This window comes from Callospermophilus lateralis, chromosome 10 (assembly GCF_048772815.1).
Source record: "Callospermophilus lateralis isolate mCalLat2 chromosome 10, mCalLat2.hap1, whole genome shotgun sequence".
NCBI lineage: Eukaryota > Metazoa > Chordata > Mammalia > Rodentia > Sciuridae > Callospermophilus > Callospermophilus lateralis.
Window position 1 is genome coordinate 114,879,636 of NC_135314.1, and position 22,377 is coordinate 114,902,012.

The window sequence follows — 22,377 nt, forward strand, 5'->3', positions numbered from 1 at the left end:
ATGCAGGAGACCCTGGTTTCAACCCCCAGGGAAGGAAGAAAGTTGATACTGTCTGGCAAGACAGGGGCAGAATGCAACAGAGAAGTAAGTAGTCAGTAGCCTTTCCAGGTGAAGTGGCCTGAAAAGTCCCCGTTGTAGATTAAATATTGAAAGATCCCTTCAATCATTTATATGGGTATATTCAAATAAAGTGATGATTCACCTTGTATGGGTCACATGTGTTCAACTTACTTGGATTTTTATTTTTATTTTGAAGTTAGTGCTCTGCAGAAAACCAGAATTAACTAGTCAATTATAACCAGAGGTGATAAAGCTCCTTGTGTGAGAGTATAATTAATATCTTTGGATGAAATTTTTGCCAAAGCCCATGCAAATATTAAGAAATTTAAGACACGTATAGTTTCATTTAGAAACGCAAATCATATTATACATCTTTTGCAAAATGACAAATAAGACAGACTTTTCAACCTGAAACATCAAAAAGTAGGAAAAAAAAAATAAAAACTTCTCTTTGCCAAAAAAGATCGAAAACTTTGACAATCTATGTCCTTTGAGGACTATGTTGAATTTTTTTATTACTACACCTTAAGAAGCCATTTAACTATTTTTAAAAGCAGAAAGTGTTGCTGGTAATGCAATAGAGCCTGCAGGTTGGACCTCCTTGAACTGAGCCACCTAGGGCAGTTGACATGGTGGGCAACATCCACAAGGTCACCTGGGCAGTGGTACTTAGAAATGCGAGCTATGTAGCCAAGCAAGGTTAGGGCATCTTTCCCAGTACACAGTGCATTCAATATCTGTATGTTTTGATTGATTTACTTTGTGAAGTTATTGAAGGTTTATATTTCCTAATGTTTCTAATTAAGCAAATTTAATTTTAATATGAAAAATAAAAGTTTACTTGTGTGCATAAAATTGAAAATACATTCTCTTCTTGTTTTCTTTCTTTTGGGGGAGGTAAGGAATGGGGGACAAATCCTGAGAGAAAAATAAAAATAATGATGTACAAATCATTTTTTAACTTTATTTTATTTATTTATTTATTTATTTATTTATTTATTTATTTATTTATTTTTATGTGGTGCTGAGGCTCAAACCCAGTGCCACACATGTGCTTGGCAAGCGCTCTACCACTGAGCCACAATGTTCAAATCATTTTTAACATATCAAGAATTGCATTTACAATTTTGAAAATCATGAAAATGTCTTTGGATAAAATTATTGCCTGAGAGGACAGTTTCAGGACACATTAAACAGCTGAGAATTTCAGCAGGGAGGTTTTTAGGTCCTCCTTCAAAAAGACTAAGGGACAGAAAGGACTAGAGAGAAGGGAGTCACACGTAGGTGACGTCTAGACCTTTAAAAAGTGTTTTACTATCATGTCTGGCACAGGAGACTTCTGGCAATAAAAAAACATAATCTTGCTGATGTAAAAGTGAACCGAAATGTGAACATTTCAAAACATACACAACAACTAAGTGGAAATTAGACTCTTAAGATAAATGTCATATGCCTTCCTGTCTGACTTTTATTAATTTTAAGTATTTTCTTCAGATACCTAGTTGTATGATGGTTTCTGAGTAGTGATCACCTTTGGTGACAGATTCGTCTCCCCCTGTCGTCCAAACAGATAAAATCAAGCAGCTCCCTTCCCGTTATTTGTAAGCTGACAGGAGGGAGACAGACACCGTCTGAAGTTTTATGCATGCTGTTTTCTCTCCTTGCTGCAACAAGGAAAGCCTTTCATTTTAACCTGGCTGTTTTTGAAGAAGTGACTCAGATACCTTCATGGCCTCTAAAGGTAAGAGTAAATATAGCCAGCTAATAAATTATCCTTCCAAATGACTAAAAACACAGTTATTGAGGTGTTATACTCAGCAAGACTGATACATTGTGGGCTGCTATTTGTTGCTTTTGAGTTTCTCATTTTAAAATTTTTTACTTAAAGGAGTACGCAGCATTAACACACACACACACACACACACACACACACACACATGCACACACTTTATCTCATAGAATGTAAAAATTCAAATGTAAAATAACATGTTTGCTTTCATGAATTTAAACAGCAAATTTAGAAAAAGAAGAAAGCTTCATACCAAAAATTGAGAACGAGAATATTGAATGTCAAACCTAAGGAAAAGATGAAGTTCTGAATTTAAAGGGATCTGAAGAAAACTTTTTGCATCTTAGTGAGAAGGCTTTGAAGTACAATTCAATAATTTTTAATTTCCCATTTGTTATGCAAACTGTGTGATAAAGTATTTATACGAAGAACACAAGACTATGCAGTATTCAGGGAAGAAAATTAAGAATGTGTAATTGCTAGACTTTAAATTTGATTAACCACAAATGAATATTTCTTTGGTTTATGAATTAAAAATTTTCACAATTTCTTTGATAGTAAGTTAATTTAAAAGAATCTAAAATATTTAATTTAAGCAAGTGAATTAATTAGGGACTTTGGAGACAAGGGTCTGGTAAATTTTTTATTATATCCTTAAAACTATAGAAATGCTGTTAGTGTTGTCTTAAGTTCTCAAAATATGTGGGATTTTCCCCCTCAAGGGAAATAAGCTGCAATTTCCTAGAAAGCACTTGTGTAATTGTATAAAAATGAAACTGTAACATGCCTTTGTTCCATTGTCAGAACAAACATTTAAACTCAAGGCTAAAAGGCTTTAGCATAAAGAGTTATGATTTGTATAATTGGTGGAAACTTTTAAACCTATTTAAAATAGGATAAGTCCAAAAGTTTATAATATCCTAAATTAAATTAATGAACTATTAAAATATCCATACTTCCTTTCTGAAAGCACAGTTCAGACAGTATTTAATATTAAACAAATAATTTATTCTTTCCATTTTTATTCACTGTTTAATATAGGCCAGTCCCTGAGAAAAAAGAGGGAAAACTTACAGGCCAATTTTAAAATACATACAAGAAACAGCAAAATGTGAATTTCAATACATACATACTTCATTGCCTATATTTAAAAACAAACAAAAACCTTGATCAGAATTTTCTTTCATTTAATAATAACACTAACACTTATTCCAAAACTCTTCATCACTTTATAAAATGAGAGTTACAGCAACTCGGTAGCCTGTAAGGTAAAGAGTTCCAGAATACGTAAAATATTTATAAGCTAGTTATACATTTTTAAAAGAGTAGATAGAAATTCAAAGCCAGATAGAAATTCAAAGGATTTCCTTCTTCATCTGGTGGTCTGGGTCTTTGAAGAAACTTGTGACTAGAAAGCAATGCTATGATCAAAATGTGATTAATCTAACCCCCCGAAAGCAGTGATGTTCTGTAATGATAAGGACTTAAGACTAAACTTAGAGGCAAAACTTTGAGGGGAAAAAGAACCCCCCTTCTGCAGTTTACTGGTAAAATTTAACACATGGTGTGGGTATAACACTGTAATAGGCCCAATAGTTCTTCAAAGAATTGAAGTAACAATAAAGCTATATTTTCAGTTAGAAATATTGTTTGACTAGATGATAATATGACTAGATTATCATCATCATAGATCTAAAACCTTTTTGAGGATTTTTCTTCAATTTTATGTGAAGACACTACTTGAAACTTCATAATGGTTTCTGGCCCATGAACCTATCTTGTTGGTTAGCATCCCCCAGGGCATACAGGTGAGGTGGACATTTCATAAGCAGGTCCATCTGCACTACTAAAGCAGAGGGCAGTCTGAACTGGAGGACATCATGAGGTCTGGAAACCCTGGTTCAGTATAAATAAGTACATTTAAGAACAAGTTGTCCTCAAATTGAGAACAAGTTTGAGAAAAGAACAAGTTTCCCTGGTGAAGAGAAACTATCTCCAGAGGTTATTGCCATGTAAACTGATATCTCAGAGAATGAAGCAAGTGATCTCAGGATGATGATGTCTCTCAACAGTCTGAGACAGAAACACAGCAATATTCCATTCCTGAATAAAGACTTTGGGCACTGAATCCTCTGGGTTCCAAGTGCACCAATGCTGTGAGTTTAAAGACCTGAGAACTTGGTGAGGAACGTACAGTCATTTGCCCAACACTTAATAACCTACTGCACTTTGTTACAGCGATTTACAAGATAAAATTGGGGCAATTTGACCATCTGTTTTAAAAAAAGAGGGGGGGAGTGAGAGAGAACCTAATAATCTTATTCTAGATATTGTGTTAGAAATTAATCTTATGTACTTTTTATTTTATTGATGGGGCTGCGGGGGGGGGGGGTGTGTACCAGGAATTAAACTCAGGGACACTCAACCGCTGAGCTATATCCCCAGCCCTAGTTTGATTTTATTTAGAGATAGGGTCTCACTGAGTTGCTTAGCGCCTCACATTGCTGAGGCTGGCTTTGAACTCACGATCCTCCTGTCTCAACCTCCCAAGCCGCTGGGATTACAGGCCTGCACCACTGTGCCTGGCCTTATGTACTTTTTAAATTGCAAGATAGCATATGGCCATTAAAATCCATAAAGAGCACCCTGTTGTTTTGTTGTTTCTTAATAAAGGTGCATGCCTGTAACCAGCAGCAAGAGAAAGATGTGCAACATTTCTGGCACCCCCTGAAATTCCTGTTTAGAATCATAACCCTGCGTTCCCATGTCCATTCCAAAAATGAACCTCTACTTTGAATTTTATCATGGTGAACTAGTTTTCTCTACATCATGTTTTTGCCTCTGTGTTTTTTGAAAATTAATGACAGTGCTTTTGGCACTAATACTGGAAAAGGATGTCGATTGCCTTTTAATATTTCCCAGATGCTGTTGCTATATTGGCACTTACCTCACCTCCCAATTCTGAACTAGTGTTACATAGTCTTCCAGTAGGACTCACACTTGGGATCCCATTTCAGGGCCCCTTCCTGAGAGCAAGAGAAGTTCGAAAGCTTGTCTTTTCTGTTCGTCCAAGATCTAAGAGAAGTTCAGGATGGGATTTCTGGGAGAAGCAAATAGAGTATCATCAGCTCTATTTCAATGGGGTCAAATGACACATTTTTCCATTTGGTCATAATAGTTGAGCATCTCCTGTAAAGGTTCTAAATGTCAAAGACCTGTACAAACTTAGCCATCCTACGTTAAGAATAATAAGCCCAATTTCTTCCCACAGCCTTCACATTCAATAAATAAATGGATCATCTGGCAATTGTCCTTCATTAACATTATATGTACACCCAATGCTAATGAGCCTGTCATTGCTAGAATCAAATTATGTCAGTATCCAAAAGGTCATTCCTCGAGTGTCTTTATTTCCTCATCATTTTTTAATACCCATCCAGTTGCTCATTCAGGGTATACTTGAGTTTTCTTAGTGATAGGAAATGTATTATCTTCAAAGGAAATAATGCATTTTTTAAGATTTATTATTATTATAATTGAGATGCAATAGAAAAAAAATATGCCTCTTGTATTAGTCAACTTTTCATTGCTGTGACAAAAATATTCAACTAGAACAACTTAGGGGAGGAAAAGTTTATTTTGGCTTGTGGTTTCAGATTTAGAAAGGGGACCAACTTTGTGGCTCTGGGCCCAAGACGAGGTGCACATCATGGTGGAAGAATATAATGGAGGAAAGCTGCTCAGCTCCTGGCATCATCAGGAAGTGGAAGTGGGGATTTCAGGGACTACAGGAAAGATGACCCATCTCCTACAGCCACAACCCACCTCCTACAGCCACACCCCACCAGCCTACAGTTACCACCCTGTTAGTCCATTCACACTAGGAAGGACTGATTGATTTATAGCTGCCATAATCCAATCAGCTTACCTCCAAACATTCCTGCATTCGCATAGGAGCTTTGGGGTGACACATTGCATCCAAACCTTAACACCTCCCATAAACACACTTTCATGAGTTCGTTGTCATTTTTTAATTAACAGCATTATGATGTATTTTTACTGATATATATGTTACTTCAATATTAATATGTGCATAATGAGATATACTTCTTCAAAAATTTGCGTAGGTATTGTAAATTTCTCTTTTGTATAAATCCAGAACCAGTTTCCTTGTCCCTTCCATTCATGTGTCTTTAGAACAGTCAGAATCACATGCACCTGTTGCATAATGAAATTGCAGCCAACTAGATGAACAAATAGGACAGTGGTCCCATGATATTATTGCCTACTGATGTCTCAGCCACCTTCGTTTGTGAAGTATACTTTATGGTGTTCACACAATGAAATTGCCTTATGACACATTTCTCAGAACATCAATCCATTGTTGAGCAATGCTTGACTGTACTTTGTTTACATAATAGCCTCTATCATTTCTGAAAATAAGTCTTTGTTAGTCATGCTCCACACCTACACCCAATCTAAAACAACACAATGCACTAGCTAAATCTACTTGAAAAATTCTGATTCTTTGTGGAAAAAGATGAGAAGTGAAAACTCTTTTAGTCTTTGAAAAAAGACTCACTATCCAATGACAGAGACACCCAAATGGTAGTTACATGAGAAGAAAAAGAGCAACTACTAGGAGCAAGTCTATCATTTATACTTTAAAATTTAAAAAAAAAAAAAAGACTTTTGTATGCATCATGTTCAGGAGTTGTACATAATATTTTGAAGAATAATGTATAGTAAATACATTAATAGTATACACTATAGTAATACATAAATAACATCCCTCCATATTTGAAGTTCCAAATCTGAAATTCCCTTTTCTCTGACTTAGGGGTCAAGTGTTAGTGGCAAAAGTGGTGTAAATTAAAGAAAGGCCACTAAAACCAGAGCTAGAAGAGATTATCTGAGCTAAGAAGTAATGTATTTTAAGATGGAGCAAATGAGTTGACCTTAAGATTAAATATGTGTTGAGACTTTCATTCTCTTGCAGATGCACATATCCCAAAAAGCAGAGGGCTGCTTCGTTTTCTTCCTGGAGCTCCAGACCCAGAGCAAAACCCTAATCCAGGGAACCAAGAATGGCAGCCAGGTCTCACTCCACCAAGTAGCTTCTTGCCAACAGTCTGCCTCCCTCCTGGTCTAGAATATTTAAGCCAGGTATTTACATCTTTCTGTTTCTATGAATGTTCTCCCCTTAAAATTAATACAAACTTGATTTCTTGCTTTTTAACCAAGTTTGAAAGATCTCAACCAACAATTTGCTAATGTGAGAAAGACATTATAAAGCATGAAATTATAAAATATTAATTTTAAAGTTATTTTGGAAGACATTTGTTTTATTGCTGCTTCTATGCTCCTTATTTACTTGACAGAGTGATGACACTAAGTATTTTTGATAGAGCTATTTAGCACATTTATCTACCTTCTGTTCATTGCTCAAGGTGTTGGGGAATTTACCCTCAAGGAATTGTCTCATATGCTTAAGTCACTTACCGCCATTTAATTAAAGAATATTTATTGAGTATGTGCCATACTCAAGGCATATAAAAAGCATGAAACCTAGTCCCTCTCACCCAAACATTCTGCAATATTTTACAACAGGCAAAACAAACAAAATGTTGATAAATAGCGTATGCCTGTGTACAAAATCAAGGTGACACAAACTTGTAAAATATTCAGGGATACCAAGGAGAGAAATGTTATACTTCAAAGAATATGGGGGCTTCTGCAAAGAAGTGAGAATTCAACCTCCTCAACTGAATCTCCAAAAGAAGATGAATATCCGAGGGAAAACAAGTCATCAAATTAACATTATCATCTTCTGATACTGTGCATCTCTAGACCAATGGCTCAAAAGATCATATTACTATTAGGTACAGTCACTGTTCTGGTCATTGGAAAGAAAGTAGTGATTCGAACCTTATAATAACTCAGTCTGAAAAGAACATCATCCAAATTACATAGCAAAAAAAAAAGCAATTGCTCTGTGTATGTATATGTGTATGCATGTGTGTGTGTGTGTGTGTGTGTGTGTGTATAACTGCTTTTGCATTTTATCCTATCAAAGATTAGAATCACACTAATATTGAGATGTCAGCACATCTGCTGCAATCTTCAGCTTGTCTGGCATTCTTTCAACTATAAAGTCTCTCTCTTTTATCAAAATCAAATCTCTGTGTTAATTCCCTTAAGGTACAAGAGATGTCTGTTATGCCCGATAGGGTTTAAGCTGCATGCAGCATATGTTCCTGGGAAAATGTTTATAATTGCAGATGCCTTCTCCAGAAACCCATTGGCAGACAAATGTTCTTGAGAGACTGGAGAGCTCAGGGAGACGTGTAAAAGGGCTGGAAAAGCCAACCTACCATCTTCCATCTGCAGAAAGGATCAGCTGTAATAGCTGACTAGAGTTGATTAACTGCTGCAAGCTGTTTGGGAATGTTGTCAGACAAGGTTTTGCCAAGTATAAAAGTGATATACCAGTGCCAGAGGGCTGAGGTTTGATGATCACATATGGTCATCGCATATCCTTCTTCCACCCATGAATGATGACACACGCGGGGCCAGATGCTTGACACAAATACAATTTTTTTTTTTTTTATCATTCAATGAATAGACATATGAACTCTTTGGCTTCAGTCTAAAAGGTAGAACATTTCCTAAAAATAGATTTTTGCTAAACTTTTTTCAGAAAACAAAATATACCACAAAATTGTTGAACCGTTTACATGGAAAGGGAATGATAACCTACTTTATACTAAAAGACATGTATCCACTTTAGACCAGCACACATACAAAAATAAATAAGCATTTCAAAGGTGTTCCATCATGGATCTGGAAGACACATGAAAACAAATGAATTTTTAGGTGCTAATTTTGAGCTAAAAAATCCATAAGTATTAAACAAGATCATGAACATTTGGTGATATTACATTTTCAATAAATAAATGAAGTCTATAGTAAAAATCCTTATATATATTAAAAAGTTAAATGATTATTAATTTTATTTTATTATCTATGAATCAAAATTATGACTATTGAGAGTATCATTTTCAAAAACAAAGATAAACATACATATATACTTACATAAGGCATCAGTTAAATCTAAGAACAAAACTAATGAAAGCTTTGTAGATTGGATTTGCATTCATAATAGTCAATGGCATTTTATTCTGTGGTGTGAAAGGACAATTAATTATCACAATTTACTCACCTATATTTAAGACTAGTAAATTAAAGGCACACGTAATTTGCAATTTATTTTTGAAATACATATATGAAATGAAATCAATGATACCTGTAAACTTGATTTAAAATATTTTAAAAAGAATTGCATCTGAAGCTGAATATCCACGGCTGTGATTGTGTTTTCATTTCTACAGCTCTCATACTTAAGGAATAATTTCCTTGCCCTGACACCTGAATATATAATTCAATCTGTTTAAAGTTTGCAACACTTTCTATTTCACCAACCAATAGAAAAGGATGGAAAGGGCCCATTTGGACCTTGGTTTATAAATGCCTCAGGGCTACTTAAAGGAAACTACAAGAACAACCAAGTCAAGATGCTCAAATCCACGAGGCCTGTCCACAGAGAGAAATCAAATCCAATCTTATTACAGAGGATGAGGTAAGTATGAGAGTGAGGAAAACACAGAGGAAGGGCATGCAAGCTTTAGAGTGTCCCTTAAGAATTCTTTCCTCTTGTCCCTTGGTCTAGTGATGGCAGTAAAATGAAAGTCAAAGGCACATCCAAACTGGTGGCCCCTTATGTACCCTGTGATCTTGGGAAATTTCCTGAATACTTTTTCCTCATGCACTAAATTAGCAATATCTATCTGAGTTTTTGTGAAGATTATATCAGAGATTGGGTTAAAATATGTAGCACAGTCACTAACCCCATTGTAGCCAATCAGTAACAACTACTACATCAGAGAGGTACAACTTCCCTTTTCATTGTGAGGTCGCTCTCAATTGATAGTTTCAGATTTTCAAGACTAAAATTCAACTCATGGCAACAACATTCAGAGTTTCTAAACTCAAGCACCTTAGACCTGACCCCACAGATCTCAATCACTAAGCTACTTCTGCACAAATCCACTGCTAAATAATCACTTAGACCTTTTTGACACCTTTTATTTACCACAACTCTTCATTTTCCCAGATGTAATGCAACACACTACAAAAGACTTTTCAAAGTTTTTAAGAAACTGTCTGCCACAATTGTTGATACGGTTTTGGAATAAAATTATTTTGAGAAAAATATTTTGGGAACCTCAAAAAATAGTTCACATGTAGTCTTTTATCAATAATCAGATTTTAAAAGAGGAAATGGTATAGATTTTATTCCCAACTCAGGATATACAAATGAAGGGATAATGCAGCTTCAAATTTTCTGGGTATGTGGTATTCAATCGAGAACCAAGTTTTATCAGTCATTGGCTTGGTTCAACAATTCCTGGAGTGTTTATTAATGTGATGCAGGAATAAAGAGCAGAAAATTTGGAGGTGAAATAGAGAGTGAAACATTAGAAAATAAAATGATCATCAGTATTTTCAGTGTTCATAATTTTGCTTAGTGAATTTCCACCCTTATTTTATTTTATTTTATTTGTGTATATACTGGGCATTGAACCCAAGGGTGCTTTGCCACCAAGTCACATCATCCCCAGCCCTTTTTTCACTTTATTTTGAGACAGATCTTGCCAAATTGCTTAGGGACTCACCAAGTTGCTGAGGCTGGCCTTAAATTTTCAGTCCTCCTGCTTCAGCCTCCCAAACCACTGGGATTACAGTCATGGGCCACTTCACTCACCTCTTCTTATTTCTCTTAAAAAATCATTTTGCACTACATACTTTTTAATGTCATTTCTTACCTGTCTTGGATAGCTTATGTGTGAAAATTGATCTCATTGTAATTATGTTACAAATTTATGTCACTATTCAGTAGCAAATTTCTTATTCTGCTTAATAGATATTTTGTTGGGATCTACTGGTTTCTTTCTTTTTTTTTTCTTTTGTAGCCCAAAGGTAAGTGAATGAGAGATGTTCATAGTATAAATTCTTTTAAAATTTAATTCCATCACTAAGAGGAAGGAGCTGTGACTGAGGAATAGGGTTTGAAGGGAGAGGCTAGTCATTCAAATCATCATTGTCACTTTATTTCTTTGAGTTTTAAAACATCTTAGGTCTTATTATTCAGAGATTAATAGAAATTTTTTCAAAGGTTGTCTTCTTTCCTCTTTCTTCTTTCTTTCTTTCTTTCTTTCTTTCTTTTGTTTTTGTTTTGTTTTATTTATTGTGACAGAGAAAGCAAAATTAACCACTGTTGCTCTTCCTATTCTTGGCAATTCTTTCCTTCAGTTTTAAAGGTTCCTGTAAAATTTTTGTGTGAATATAAAACATTTTATCCTCTTCTTAATTATGAAATGTGAGCTGTTTTCAACCATTCTAATAGAAAACATGACAATCATCTGTTTTGTGTATTATAGTAAGCAGATTAATAGTAATCTCTCTGGACATTTTCAAAGCATTGTGATGTACTTCTTTTTGTTTCCTTTCTGTCATCTTTTCACAGTTAGACCTGATAATTATACACCAGCAGGTGGAGCTTCTCGGAAGTAAGTGTATTACCTTCTACATTTATTAAAACTGTTGAAAATATTTTAGTTCTCAGAAGTTTCTTCACATCTAAATATGTTCAACTGAGCTGGGGATGTATCTCAGAGGTAGAATGCTGGGGTAGCACATGTGAGGCTTGCCTAGACCTGGGTTAGCTCCTCAGCACCACATAAAAATAAGCAAATAAAATAAAGATATTTTGTGCATCTACAACTATAATAATAATAATAATAATAATAATAATAATAATTTGTACCATAGAGTTAAATATATACATATATATATATATATATATATATATATATATATATATGAATTATATCAAAATGAGCACTTGGTCTTTTATTTAATAAAAGCAGCAAGTAAAAGAATTAGTATGATTTAAATACAAATAGAAAACTCTAAGTCTTTGGTGCTATTACTATCCAAAATCTAACATTACATTTCATGTTAAATAAAAAAATGTATTTTAGCATTCCCAAAGATGTTAGTCATTTACATTTCTTAACAGGTTCAGAAATGGAAATCAAGGTTGAGACTAAATAACAAAAATCTACTAAAATTATAATACACCACGGTTTTATCGGTTCCTCAGTGATTCACCAAACAGGAAAATTATTTCTCAGGACACAAATACAAGAGGATGACTAACTGATTTCAAATTACTTAAGTGTTTTCTGTTCTAAATAGTCTATGTTATTCCTAAAATGTTTCAAAATTGAGATACATTATTAAATGGAATACAGTTGTAGATGTATTACCAGATAGAGATTTAGACACAATCATCACTATTACTATAAGTTGTCCCAAACTTGCATAACAATGATGAAGCTATTATTTGAAAAGTAGATTCTGGATAGCATTGGTTCTTTAGCAGACAAGTGCACGAGTAGTAATAGTTCGGTAATTAATTACATAGCTTTGTTCTCAGATTTTACCTCGATAAATAGATAAGACCTCAAATTTTAGAGCATAGAAATAGATTTGTATAAAGAATAATAACCTCTACTTATTTTAAAGGGTTGATACTGACCTAAACATTATTTTATAAAATAAAATATTTTTTTTCTCTATTAGTGATACTTGGCACTGAGACTTCTAACAAATATGAGATTAAAAATGGCTTGGGACAAAGAATTTACTTTGCAGTGGAAGAAAGCATTTGCTTCAATCGTACTTTCTGTTCTACTCTGCGATCCTGCACCCTGAGAATCACAGATAACTCAGGTCGAGAGGTGATCACAGTAAACAGGCCCTTGAGGTGTAATAGCTGCTGGTGCCCTTGCTACCTGCAAGAGGTTAGTCTCTGGATTTTTTTTTTTTCAAGGTTAGTCATTGTTTCTTTAAGTGATATGATATTTTTCTGGAGCTATGGAACAATTAACCTTTCCAGTGTTAAATTAGTATGTTGCTCTTTAGGATCAGAAGAGCTTGAGGATTTGGGGAGTCACTAAATTTTTCCCTTTCCAACCAAAGACAGGTGGCCTCCATGATGTTAAATGGTTAGGACAGCTCATGCACATGAGATGTACCTCTTGGACTTCTGTACTAGATATATTGTTGTGACATCTACACACTTCACCCTGGGCAGATGCACCCTCGTCTTCTGCAAGAGTAGTGAAGTTCAGGAGGTGCTAATGATGCTATTAGTCTAGAGGCAATGATTCAGTCATTTAATCATAAAATACAATAGCTTTTTATCATTATTTTATTGACCTATAGCAATAACTTTTACTGACATATTAATTTAACTTAACACCAAACTTTTTCCTTACTTTATTGACTTTCATATGACATTTCTATGAGCTAGTGAAGGAGTTTCACTCTGCACTTTTTGCAGTTAAGGACACTGGGGTTCACAGAATGGAGGCGCTTGTTCATGATCACACACCAAGGGAATGCTATATGTTGAGCTTGATCTAAGTGTCCTGATCCAGTCCCCGGATTCTCTGTTGAAGTCCTGTATCCTAAGTATTGTTCTAAGTGTTACCAAAAGCTCTGTCCTTGGTCTAAGGCCGATCCAACAACAAGGACACAGTTTTGAGAGAAAGGAAAAAAAGTTTTATTACTTTGCTAACAAAGGAGAATCCACAGGGGACTGCTGTTCCAGAGGTTGTGGTTCTCCCCACTAGGAGGATCAGGAGGTTTTTAAAGAGGTGATTCAAGGGCTCCATTCCACATGTTCTCTGTGTTAATTTGGGAGACAGTCATTTCTGAGATCTTCTGGTGCCATCCCCAAAGTCTGAATTAATTTGTTCCTATAGTGGTTGTGTGCTCACGGACACATAACTCTTCCTAGGGTGGGAAAGAAAGGTAATTCTGTTTCCCCTGAGAGTAGGGAGGGGGAGAGAAAATGGAGGGAAAAGAAAGAAACATGTCCATTTTTAAAATCAGTCACAGTAGTAGAGCAGCAAATACTATATTCCAATCATAAAGTGGAACACTGTTACATAAGTACAAGGGCAATAAATATTCAAACAGAAGACAGTTACTTGGGGAAGTTTCTAACAACATCTATTGAAGTTATTTCTCTGACTATTTATGAGAAAGTACCTGGCTAAACCATAAGATGTCTCATACACGGAGCCCAAGAATTTGCATCTTTTTTTGTGTGTGTGTGTGGTGCTGGGGATTAAACCCAGGGCCTTATGCACATGAGGTAAGCACTCTACCAACTGAGCTATATCCCCAGCCCTGAGAATTTGCATCTTTTATGAGGATTTTTAAGGTTAATATGCCCCAAGATGTTGTAGTCTGCATAATAATAAATATGTGTCCATGAAATTTACTGATAATTGATATTTTATAACATAGTAGCATAGTGGAACATAAATTAAGATAAAATGTATCTTGATACCCATTAATATTTATTAACTTGGTTAAAAGTCCAACCAATTATTTAAAAATTGATCTCAGAACAAATATATCATCCTTAGCAATCCTATTAAATTCACCTCTTTGTATCTAAGAACACTATAGATGTGCACATAAAACCAAGAATTCAGTAAGGAAAGTCTAAAGGATATTGGATGATGGAGAACTGATTTAGCTTCAAAGCCAAAAAAATATATTGAAATTTGTAACCAACCCTTACTTATCATCATACAGAGGAATTTGATTTGACTTCCATAGATATGAAAGGGTAATGGAGTCAAATTACACTTTGGAAGGCCTGAACCATACTGTTTGTTTAATAACTATAACTCTGTAAAAGGAATTTTCTTTTAATCAAGCACAAAGAGGCTGGAAAAACTTGTGAACATTTAATGATTGGTAAAGGAGGCTTCAAATAGACATGTGTTGTGGCAACAACTGAGAGGAAGTCAGTGGTGAGTCACCACAAGGTGAATGGCTGTGCTTGACCAGCTGCCTGAGATGAAAGGTATGAAGCCAGTGGGCCAGGTCAGACATTATATTGCAGGGGAGGGGACACTGGTTGACATCTTTAGAAGCATATATTTAGAAATATTTGTAGAATACAAAAAAATGATATCATAACAGCATATACTGTTTAGAGTTAAATTTGCAATAGAATGTAATTACAATATAATAACCTTTAAAAATCTCATCTTATCTTTATCTTTTCTGACAGTTAGAAATCCAAGTCCCTCCTGGTACAGTAGTTGGTTATGTTGCTCAGAAGTGGGATCCCTTTCAACCCAAATTCACAATACAAAATGCAAACAAAGAAGATATTTTGAAAATTGTTGGTCCTTGCGCAACATGTGGCTGTTTTGGAGATGTGGATTTTGAGGTATGATTGACATAATGAATAATTTTTTTTACTTAGGTCTTGATTTTTTGCAATATTATTATTTTTAAAAATATTCAAATCATGAAATATCCATGAAATAAATTTAGAAAATAACATATTAGTGAAATCTAATAAATCAATATGTTCCACACCAACAATAACTTAAAGTTGCAGATGCTAGTTTAACAATTAAAAAAAATACTATAAATATGCCATCCTGACCATGACATCTGCAAGCATTTTTTAATTTTTTAAATTTTAATAAAAAATTAATAATGATGATCATTATTAAATATATTAAAAAATATATTTTTTTTTTGCTTTGAAGCTAAAGCTAAAGTACACTTTTCCTAAAAGGGTACTTAGCTATTATATCTCTTTTCTTAAAATAGTAAGTGCCTTATTATTTTTGATCTAAGTTTTTGAACACCAAGCTTTCTGTATATAAAGTTACATTTTTTTAAATAGTCAAATTTTCTCATTTTGAAAGAGAGTGGTACATCCTAATTTGGGTGAATTAGATTTATACAGAATTGCAAGCATACATGGTATAAAGCAAATGTGTACAGTTCAGATCACCTAAATTATGTTTCTTCTCTTTTGTAGACCTGATTATTGCATAACCCAGTTTAGATATCATTTCAGAAATGCATTCCATTAAAATATTTAAAAGCTATGATTGTAAGAGTTGCTAAATTTCATTATAAAGTAATCCACTCTCAGTTTTTTATAATTGAATGTTAAAAGAGATAATTATAAATTCAGTTAGTAACAAAATGAAATATCTTTACAGATTCCTCTAGACATATATCTGTAGGCAGAGGACACAGCTTAATTTCAAGTGTATATTTATTTTTTTATTCATTTTTTCAGTTTTCAGACTTCCAGGAACATTATTCATACATTGCAAAATTTGCAAAGTGAGATGGGCTAGTTCCACCCATTTTGAAAGGATTTGGTGTGGCTTTTTAAATGGTTAATATAACTGAGGAGAAGTAAAACATAAGCTTTAGTATTGATGGTATAGAAATGTCCTAGGTAACATTCATTCTTTTCTGTCTTCTACCACTACATGAAAAGCAAAAGACCATATTAAATAACTTTCAGTGTCCAAATGGGAAACAGGGAAAAGAAATGTATAGTTGATAAAGTTGAATTGTAGACTCTTTCTAGCTGACAAGGTAGTCTTTAGTGTCAGATTATGATTTCCTTTAATATACATTAGCTTAGAGTGTTTTGTAAAGTTAAAATATGACTTAGGGTTGGTTAAAAAGGAATGACAGCAAATATCTGAGTATAGTGTAAAGTAATTTAATAATATGTAGTAATGTTTTAATAATTATAAAATCAACTATAAAAATGTTTAAATTCACAAATTTTCTGTAGAAATTATTTTAATTCTTTCTAAAGCTTTCTCAAACATTTTTGTGTATATATATATATATATATATATACATTAATAAATATGTATTTTTTTAGTGATGTATTCAGGCTTAAAATCTGGACCATGGGTAAAGGAATTACCTTCCTATAATTGAACTGCTGCCATCTTGTGGTTTCCTGGACTTAATTATTTATTGCTATTATATTCTCCATCTGCATACGAAAAGGAAAAAAAAATGATGTTGGATTAGAAAACTGTCAGAGAAGCATGATTTCTGAAGAATAAATTAGAAAATTACATTTACAATCTTGTGCTTATATAAAAGGAATGAATAACATGAAATGATCTTTGGAGATGATGAATAAAATAATTCATATCTCTCACGAAGTAAGCATCCTGGGAAATGTGCAACCATCTCTTTTTGCTTTCAAATATGATAGCTCTTGTCTTTTCAAAGGTGAAAACCATGAATGAAAAGCTTACCATTGGGAAGATTTCAAAGTACTGGTCAGGATTTGTAAATGATGTCTTCACAAATGCGGACAACTTTGGCATCCACGTTCCTGCAGACCTAGATGTGACAGTCAAAGCTGCCATGATCGGTGCTTGTTTTCTCTTTGTAAGTGTGGTCTTGGGGGTTTGAGGGATTTTTCTTCTCCTCACCTGTTCATTACCACAGAGCTAATCCCAGTTTACACAGTTTTGACCTACAGGATGTGTTTTGTACAGGAAGTCTATTTTAGGACTAATGTTCATACATTTAAATTTAATAGCCTTCATTTCTACCATGCGGCCCCACTCCAGCTGCCTAATGGCCCTCAGGGATTTATGCCCTGTGACATCGTTCTCGTCTTTTTCTCATAAACTGAGTTTCCTTCCCTTCCAATGCCAATTTTGATTTTTTTTTTTTTTTTTTTACTTATTTTCACTTTAACTGACAATATGTAAATATAGATGTCACATGGTTTATCCTGAGTAAGGATCAGCGCAATTCCATTGCTTAGCTCTTAGCTAGGTGCTGTTCAGAATGAGAAAAGTGCAGGGTTTTTTTTTAATTCTTTATATTTGCTGAATATGGACACATGAGATCCAGAGCTTCCAATTGCCGTCATAACAAAGATATGCCCTTATTCTTACTTTCCAAATTATAACATTCTTGAAAACATTTTTGGATGTGTGGAGACTGGTGGCCTAATAAGTCAAGTAGCACCTGGGCTAAAATGCTTGGTTATCTAATGATCCTAACCCCCCCTTGAACATCTCCCTCTACCACTTCACTACCACTTTCCATGCTCACAAAAACTCACAAAATTTTCCAACAAACCAACATTCTTCTCCATATTTTCCTGTTCCTCAGTTTTAGGATCCTAAATCTTTTGGGTTCTGTTAATGTACACAGCTGATGCCGCAGTCTTTTGCTGGGCACAAATCACGAGTCTCCACACAGCTTGTAGATTCAAACAGCAATTCTTTATTCCCGAACTCACACCGGCCGTCTACAAACACGTTCTGGGGGAATCCATGTTCTCTGCCCAAATCCACACTCTGCCCTGATCCACTCTCTCCCAAATCCACTCCGCATGGGCTTCTGTCTCCCAAAATATACTGTCTGACCCTAAGCACTCAAGAGGAACTCAGCAGCAGGATACGCCCTATTCCAAAAGAGGAACACCCTAATCTCCTATTATACTAAACCGCCCTATTCTAAAGGGGAAACACCCTACTCTCCTATTATGCTAAACTGCCCTATTCTAAAGGGGGAACACCCTAAACACGGATCCTGCCCTGGTCCTTGAGCAAGGTCACCTTTCAGAAGTCCTTCCACTAGACAGCATGGGAGTAAGCTGGCAAGGAATTTGTCATACCTACTTGGCTGATGGCTCCCAGCAGACAGTCCTATGCACTGAGTCTTCCCAGAACACTTGGAAAGTACATGAACTAAGAAGAATACTTTAGTGACATCACTGCTAGACACTCAGAGCTTATCACAGAAATAGATGGATAGAGATAGGGACAGAGAGATTGGGACAGAGAGGGACAGAGAGTCTAATGGAGATACATATTCACTGGAAATAACTAATAGCTGACATTCACTTCTTTTTTGTAAGATTATAATATTATAAAACATTCACACTTTTTTTGGCCAATGTAGGTTTCAAAACAATTTCTCATGCGATTTTCCAAGATAAATTATTTGCTCAGATTCATAATTCCAAAATAAATTCATAATTATTTGCTCAGATTATGAATTCATAAATTCATAATCTCCTACACTGACCTAGAATACCTAAAGTTGAAGTCTGCTGTCTTGATCAAATTTCGACTGAGACACAGGGCTGATTTAAATGAGATTTCCAAGTTATTTATATTCTCAAAATTCAACATATAAGTGTCATGAAGTTCAAAACTTTTCAATTTTCCTCCTACTGATAAATCACATGTTGCTGGAACACCACTGGGAAATATAATTGCTTTATATAATCAAAGCTTACAAGTCAGACTCTTGATCCTAATTGTTGCCTTTTGTAAATTCACTCATACCCAGTTTATTTATTTGTAGGATTTTATGTTCTTTGAACATTCACTAGCTGGATTGTAACAAGCAAGATGATGAAAACAATAAAATATGCAGAATATATTTCAGTGAGTAAAAGGCAATTTGAATGATCTCTTTCCCTTTGAAGATGTCTATATTTGACGCTATCTAATTCATTTTCATTTTATTCTAGATATCCCTTGGGCCCTGGATTTCATTTCTGAATGGTTTGAGTATTTTCTCTCTTTTTTGTAACAAAATGTTAATTATTATATTTATTAAAACATAATTTAATGAGGCAATTATCCAGCTGTGAATGCATGACAGCTAAATACACAATTACTGGCCTGAGCACAAGGTTGCTTTGAGAGATTACCATTCTTTCTTTTTATCCTTTTGAAGTTATTGCAATGGTAAGCATGAAAGATGAGAACTAAGGCTTTCAGAATCACTGATGAAAATTCAATGTTTAGAGAATACTTTGAAGTTTTTTCTGGTACTAAGGGTAGTTACTAATCAAAAGGACTGAATGTCTAAAAGTACTTTTTTTCAAAAGTAGTCCCTTTTGACTTTGTTTGCTAATGTTCTTATTGTAGTGAGCTATTTTTACTTTATATTGGAAAAGTTACAGGTTGAATAAATAATATGCTTACAGATGAGGAGGAAAAAGATGGTATCAATCAATTCTAAGGGCAAGAGACACAGTTATATTGCAGAAGGAAGCTCATATTTACAAACCAAAGCCTATGTAAATATCTACTCCTGCCAGAGTTTTAAATAATCCTAAAAATAGATTTCTAAATTAGCAGAGGCAGTATTTTCTAACAGGAATTTTATCTACTTGCAAGGAAATTTCAGCCAATTGTGGGGTCTGAATCTTTGAAAATGAAAAATGAACAACTCTAGCCTTTTAAAAGAAGTAAACAAATAAAAGCCAAACCTATGAGGCAAATGTAGAAATTAGAGAGCAAAGTATATTCCATTTATCAATACCTTCCACTTCTTAATTCTGTGGAATTTTCCCAGTTATTTACCTACACTGTCCACAATTTCCAAAGCCCACCCAAGAGGAAAATTCTTTTTTATGAATGACAACAATTCTTCTCCCCTTTTTGAAATGAGGGAACAGATTTTTTTTTTTTTTTTAAGCAAGGCTCTACATTAGAATTACACAACTACCCAAATTTCCATGCGCGTGTGAAAATGTTTGGAGAACTGTTGTTCCCCAGTTAGAACAGGGAACAAATTCCAAGCATCTCTTACTAAGAGGATTGTTTGATTGGAAGCAGTCATCTCCTAAAAATATATGTGGCAGGTTTTTTGGTTTTTTTTCCTAAATGGTCCATAACTATCCATTTTGTTCCATGTTCTGAGTTAAGGCCCTTACGTTGTATAAAATGGAAAGGAACAGAGAGCCTCTTCCTTGTTTTCTGGTTTAATTTCCTATAGCATTCTTTTTGGGAGGTCGGTGGGGGGTGTACCACAGATTGAACTCAGGGCCACTGGACCACTGAGCCACATTCCCAGCCCTTTTTATATTTTATTTAGAAACAGGATTTTGCTGAGTTGTTTAGAGTCTTGGGATGCTCTCAGTCTGGCTTTGAACTCAGGATCCTCCCACCTTAGCCTCGCAAGTCGGTGGGATCACTGGAATGCACCACAGACCTGACTCCCAGAGCATCCTTTGTTCTCCCTTTACATCTTCACTCCTTTCATGAAGCACCCGCTCTTGGCATGCAGAAACCATAAATTACCTCTCCACCAACCACAAAAGATCTTTACCTGGAGCATAATAGTATGGATACTAATCAAAAAAGTAACCAGGTTTCAGAAACACACAGCGTTTCTCCCAGTCATATCATCCCTGCTTTCAGTGTGACTGGAGTCAGTGCCACCTGCATGTGGGAGCAACACAGATATGGAAGGGAACCCAAGATCCATTTGCAATGATGATCACCTTCAGTCTGGCACTGCTGTTCACTGGCTGGGCAGCCTTCAACCTGTAGTCCTCTGGAATCTTCTCTGGTTCTCATGTTACCTTGCAGAGTTGTGGAAAGGGCAGCTCAGACTATTTCAAAGAAAGTGTGTCATTTATGATCCTTTATAACAAGCTAAGGGAAACAGCATTTTAAATCTGATGCATATTTACTAATAAAATGGACAACAATCGTTGCTATGGTTTGAATGTTGGCTCCCTCCAAAACCCATGTTAAATTTAATTGCTGTTGTAACCATAACAAGAGGTTGTGAGGGCTCCAGTTTCATGAGTGGATTTAATGCTTAATAAAACGACTTTCAAGTGCAGGATAATTTCCTCCAGCCCCTTCCTGTCTTCTGCAATGAGAGAAACAGCCACCCTCCTCTCCAGGCAGCACCATCTTGGAAGCTGAGACCAGCCCCTTTCCAGGTACCTCCTTGGGACTTGATGGTGAACTTCCCAGGCTCAGAAATTGAGAGAAATAAACTCCTGGTCTTTATAAATCACCCAGCCTCAAGTATTCTGCTATAGCAGCAAAAATGGACTGAGAGCATTGCTAACCTTTCCAAGGACTTAGTACATGACAGGTACCATGCTCTGTGAGTTTCTGGTGGGATGTAAAATTGAAATGCAGTGAAGGAAACTGGACAATGTCAAACTGTGTCCACCTCTGTGCCCTGCACCCCTGCTCTGTGTTGCACATTTTCTTCTTAAAGATGATTCTGCTGTCCTATCTTCTGCTTGTCCTTAATTTTTTATTTTTGTGATTGATATCATAACCTTCACGGCTAAGACTTTCTCTGTGGAAAGAATGGGGAAAGGAAAACACTATTTGTAAATGTTCCATTTTAATATGACGAACTGCTTTAAAGTTTAAAAAATATATATATTCAAATAAACCTTAAAGGAACTATTAGAAAGAACTATTCAACACACACACATCTAATGGAGTCTCACTGAAGATAAAACTCCTTAGAGCATAGGACTCATTTTCAAGCTGACTCAATTTGATGAAATCCTCGTGAAGTACATTGTTCCCAGGTTGGCACATTACAAAAAACTAAGTCCTATGGGGCCTCTCCTTCCTCATTAAAGGCTAAAATGTGTCAGGAGCTGCCCTGGATGCAGAAGCCTTTAAGTCCTGATGCACAGGGTTCTGAACAATTATTGCACCCCGCAATAACTTAGGCTTTACCTCTGCTTGGATAATGAGGTGTGGCTCCAGGAGTAGGCGTCACCCGGTGGG

At 35.2% G+C, this 22,377-nt stretch overlaps 1 protein-coding gene across 1 annotated transcript in view; it reads left to right on the forward strand.

Annotated features, from left to right (window-relative positions):
• The window catches only part of Plscr5 (phospholipid scramblase family member 5), a 43,631-nt gene extending 24,415 nt beyond the window's left edge, over window positions 1–19,216 (forward strand). The window contains exons 4-9 of the mRNA XM_076867060.1: window positions 6,849–7,015; window positions 11,436–11,478; window positions 12,557–12,777; window positions 15,072–15,233; window positions 17,075–17,236; window positions 19,178–19,216. Of these exons, the coding sequence (XP_076723175.1) occupies window positions 6,849–7,015; window positions 11,436–11,478; window positions 12,557–12,777; window positions 15,072–15,233; window positions 17,075–17,236; window positions 19,178–19,216 (794 nt within the window). The remainder of the gene's footprint in view (window positions 1–6,848; window positions 7,016–11,435; window positions 11,479–12,556; window positions 12,778–15,071; window positions 15,234–17,074; window positions 17,237–19,177) is intronic.
• Window positions 19,217–22,377: the final 3,161 nt, after the last annotated feature.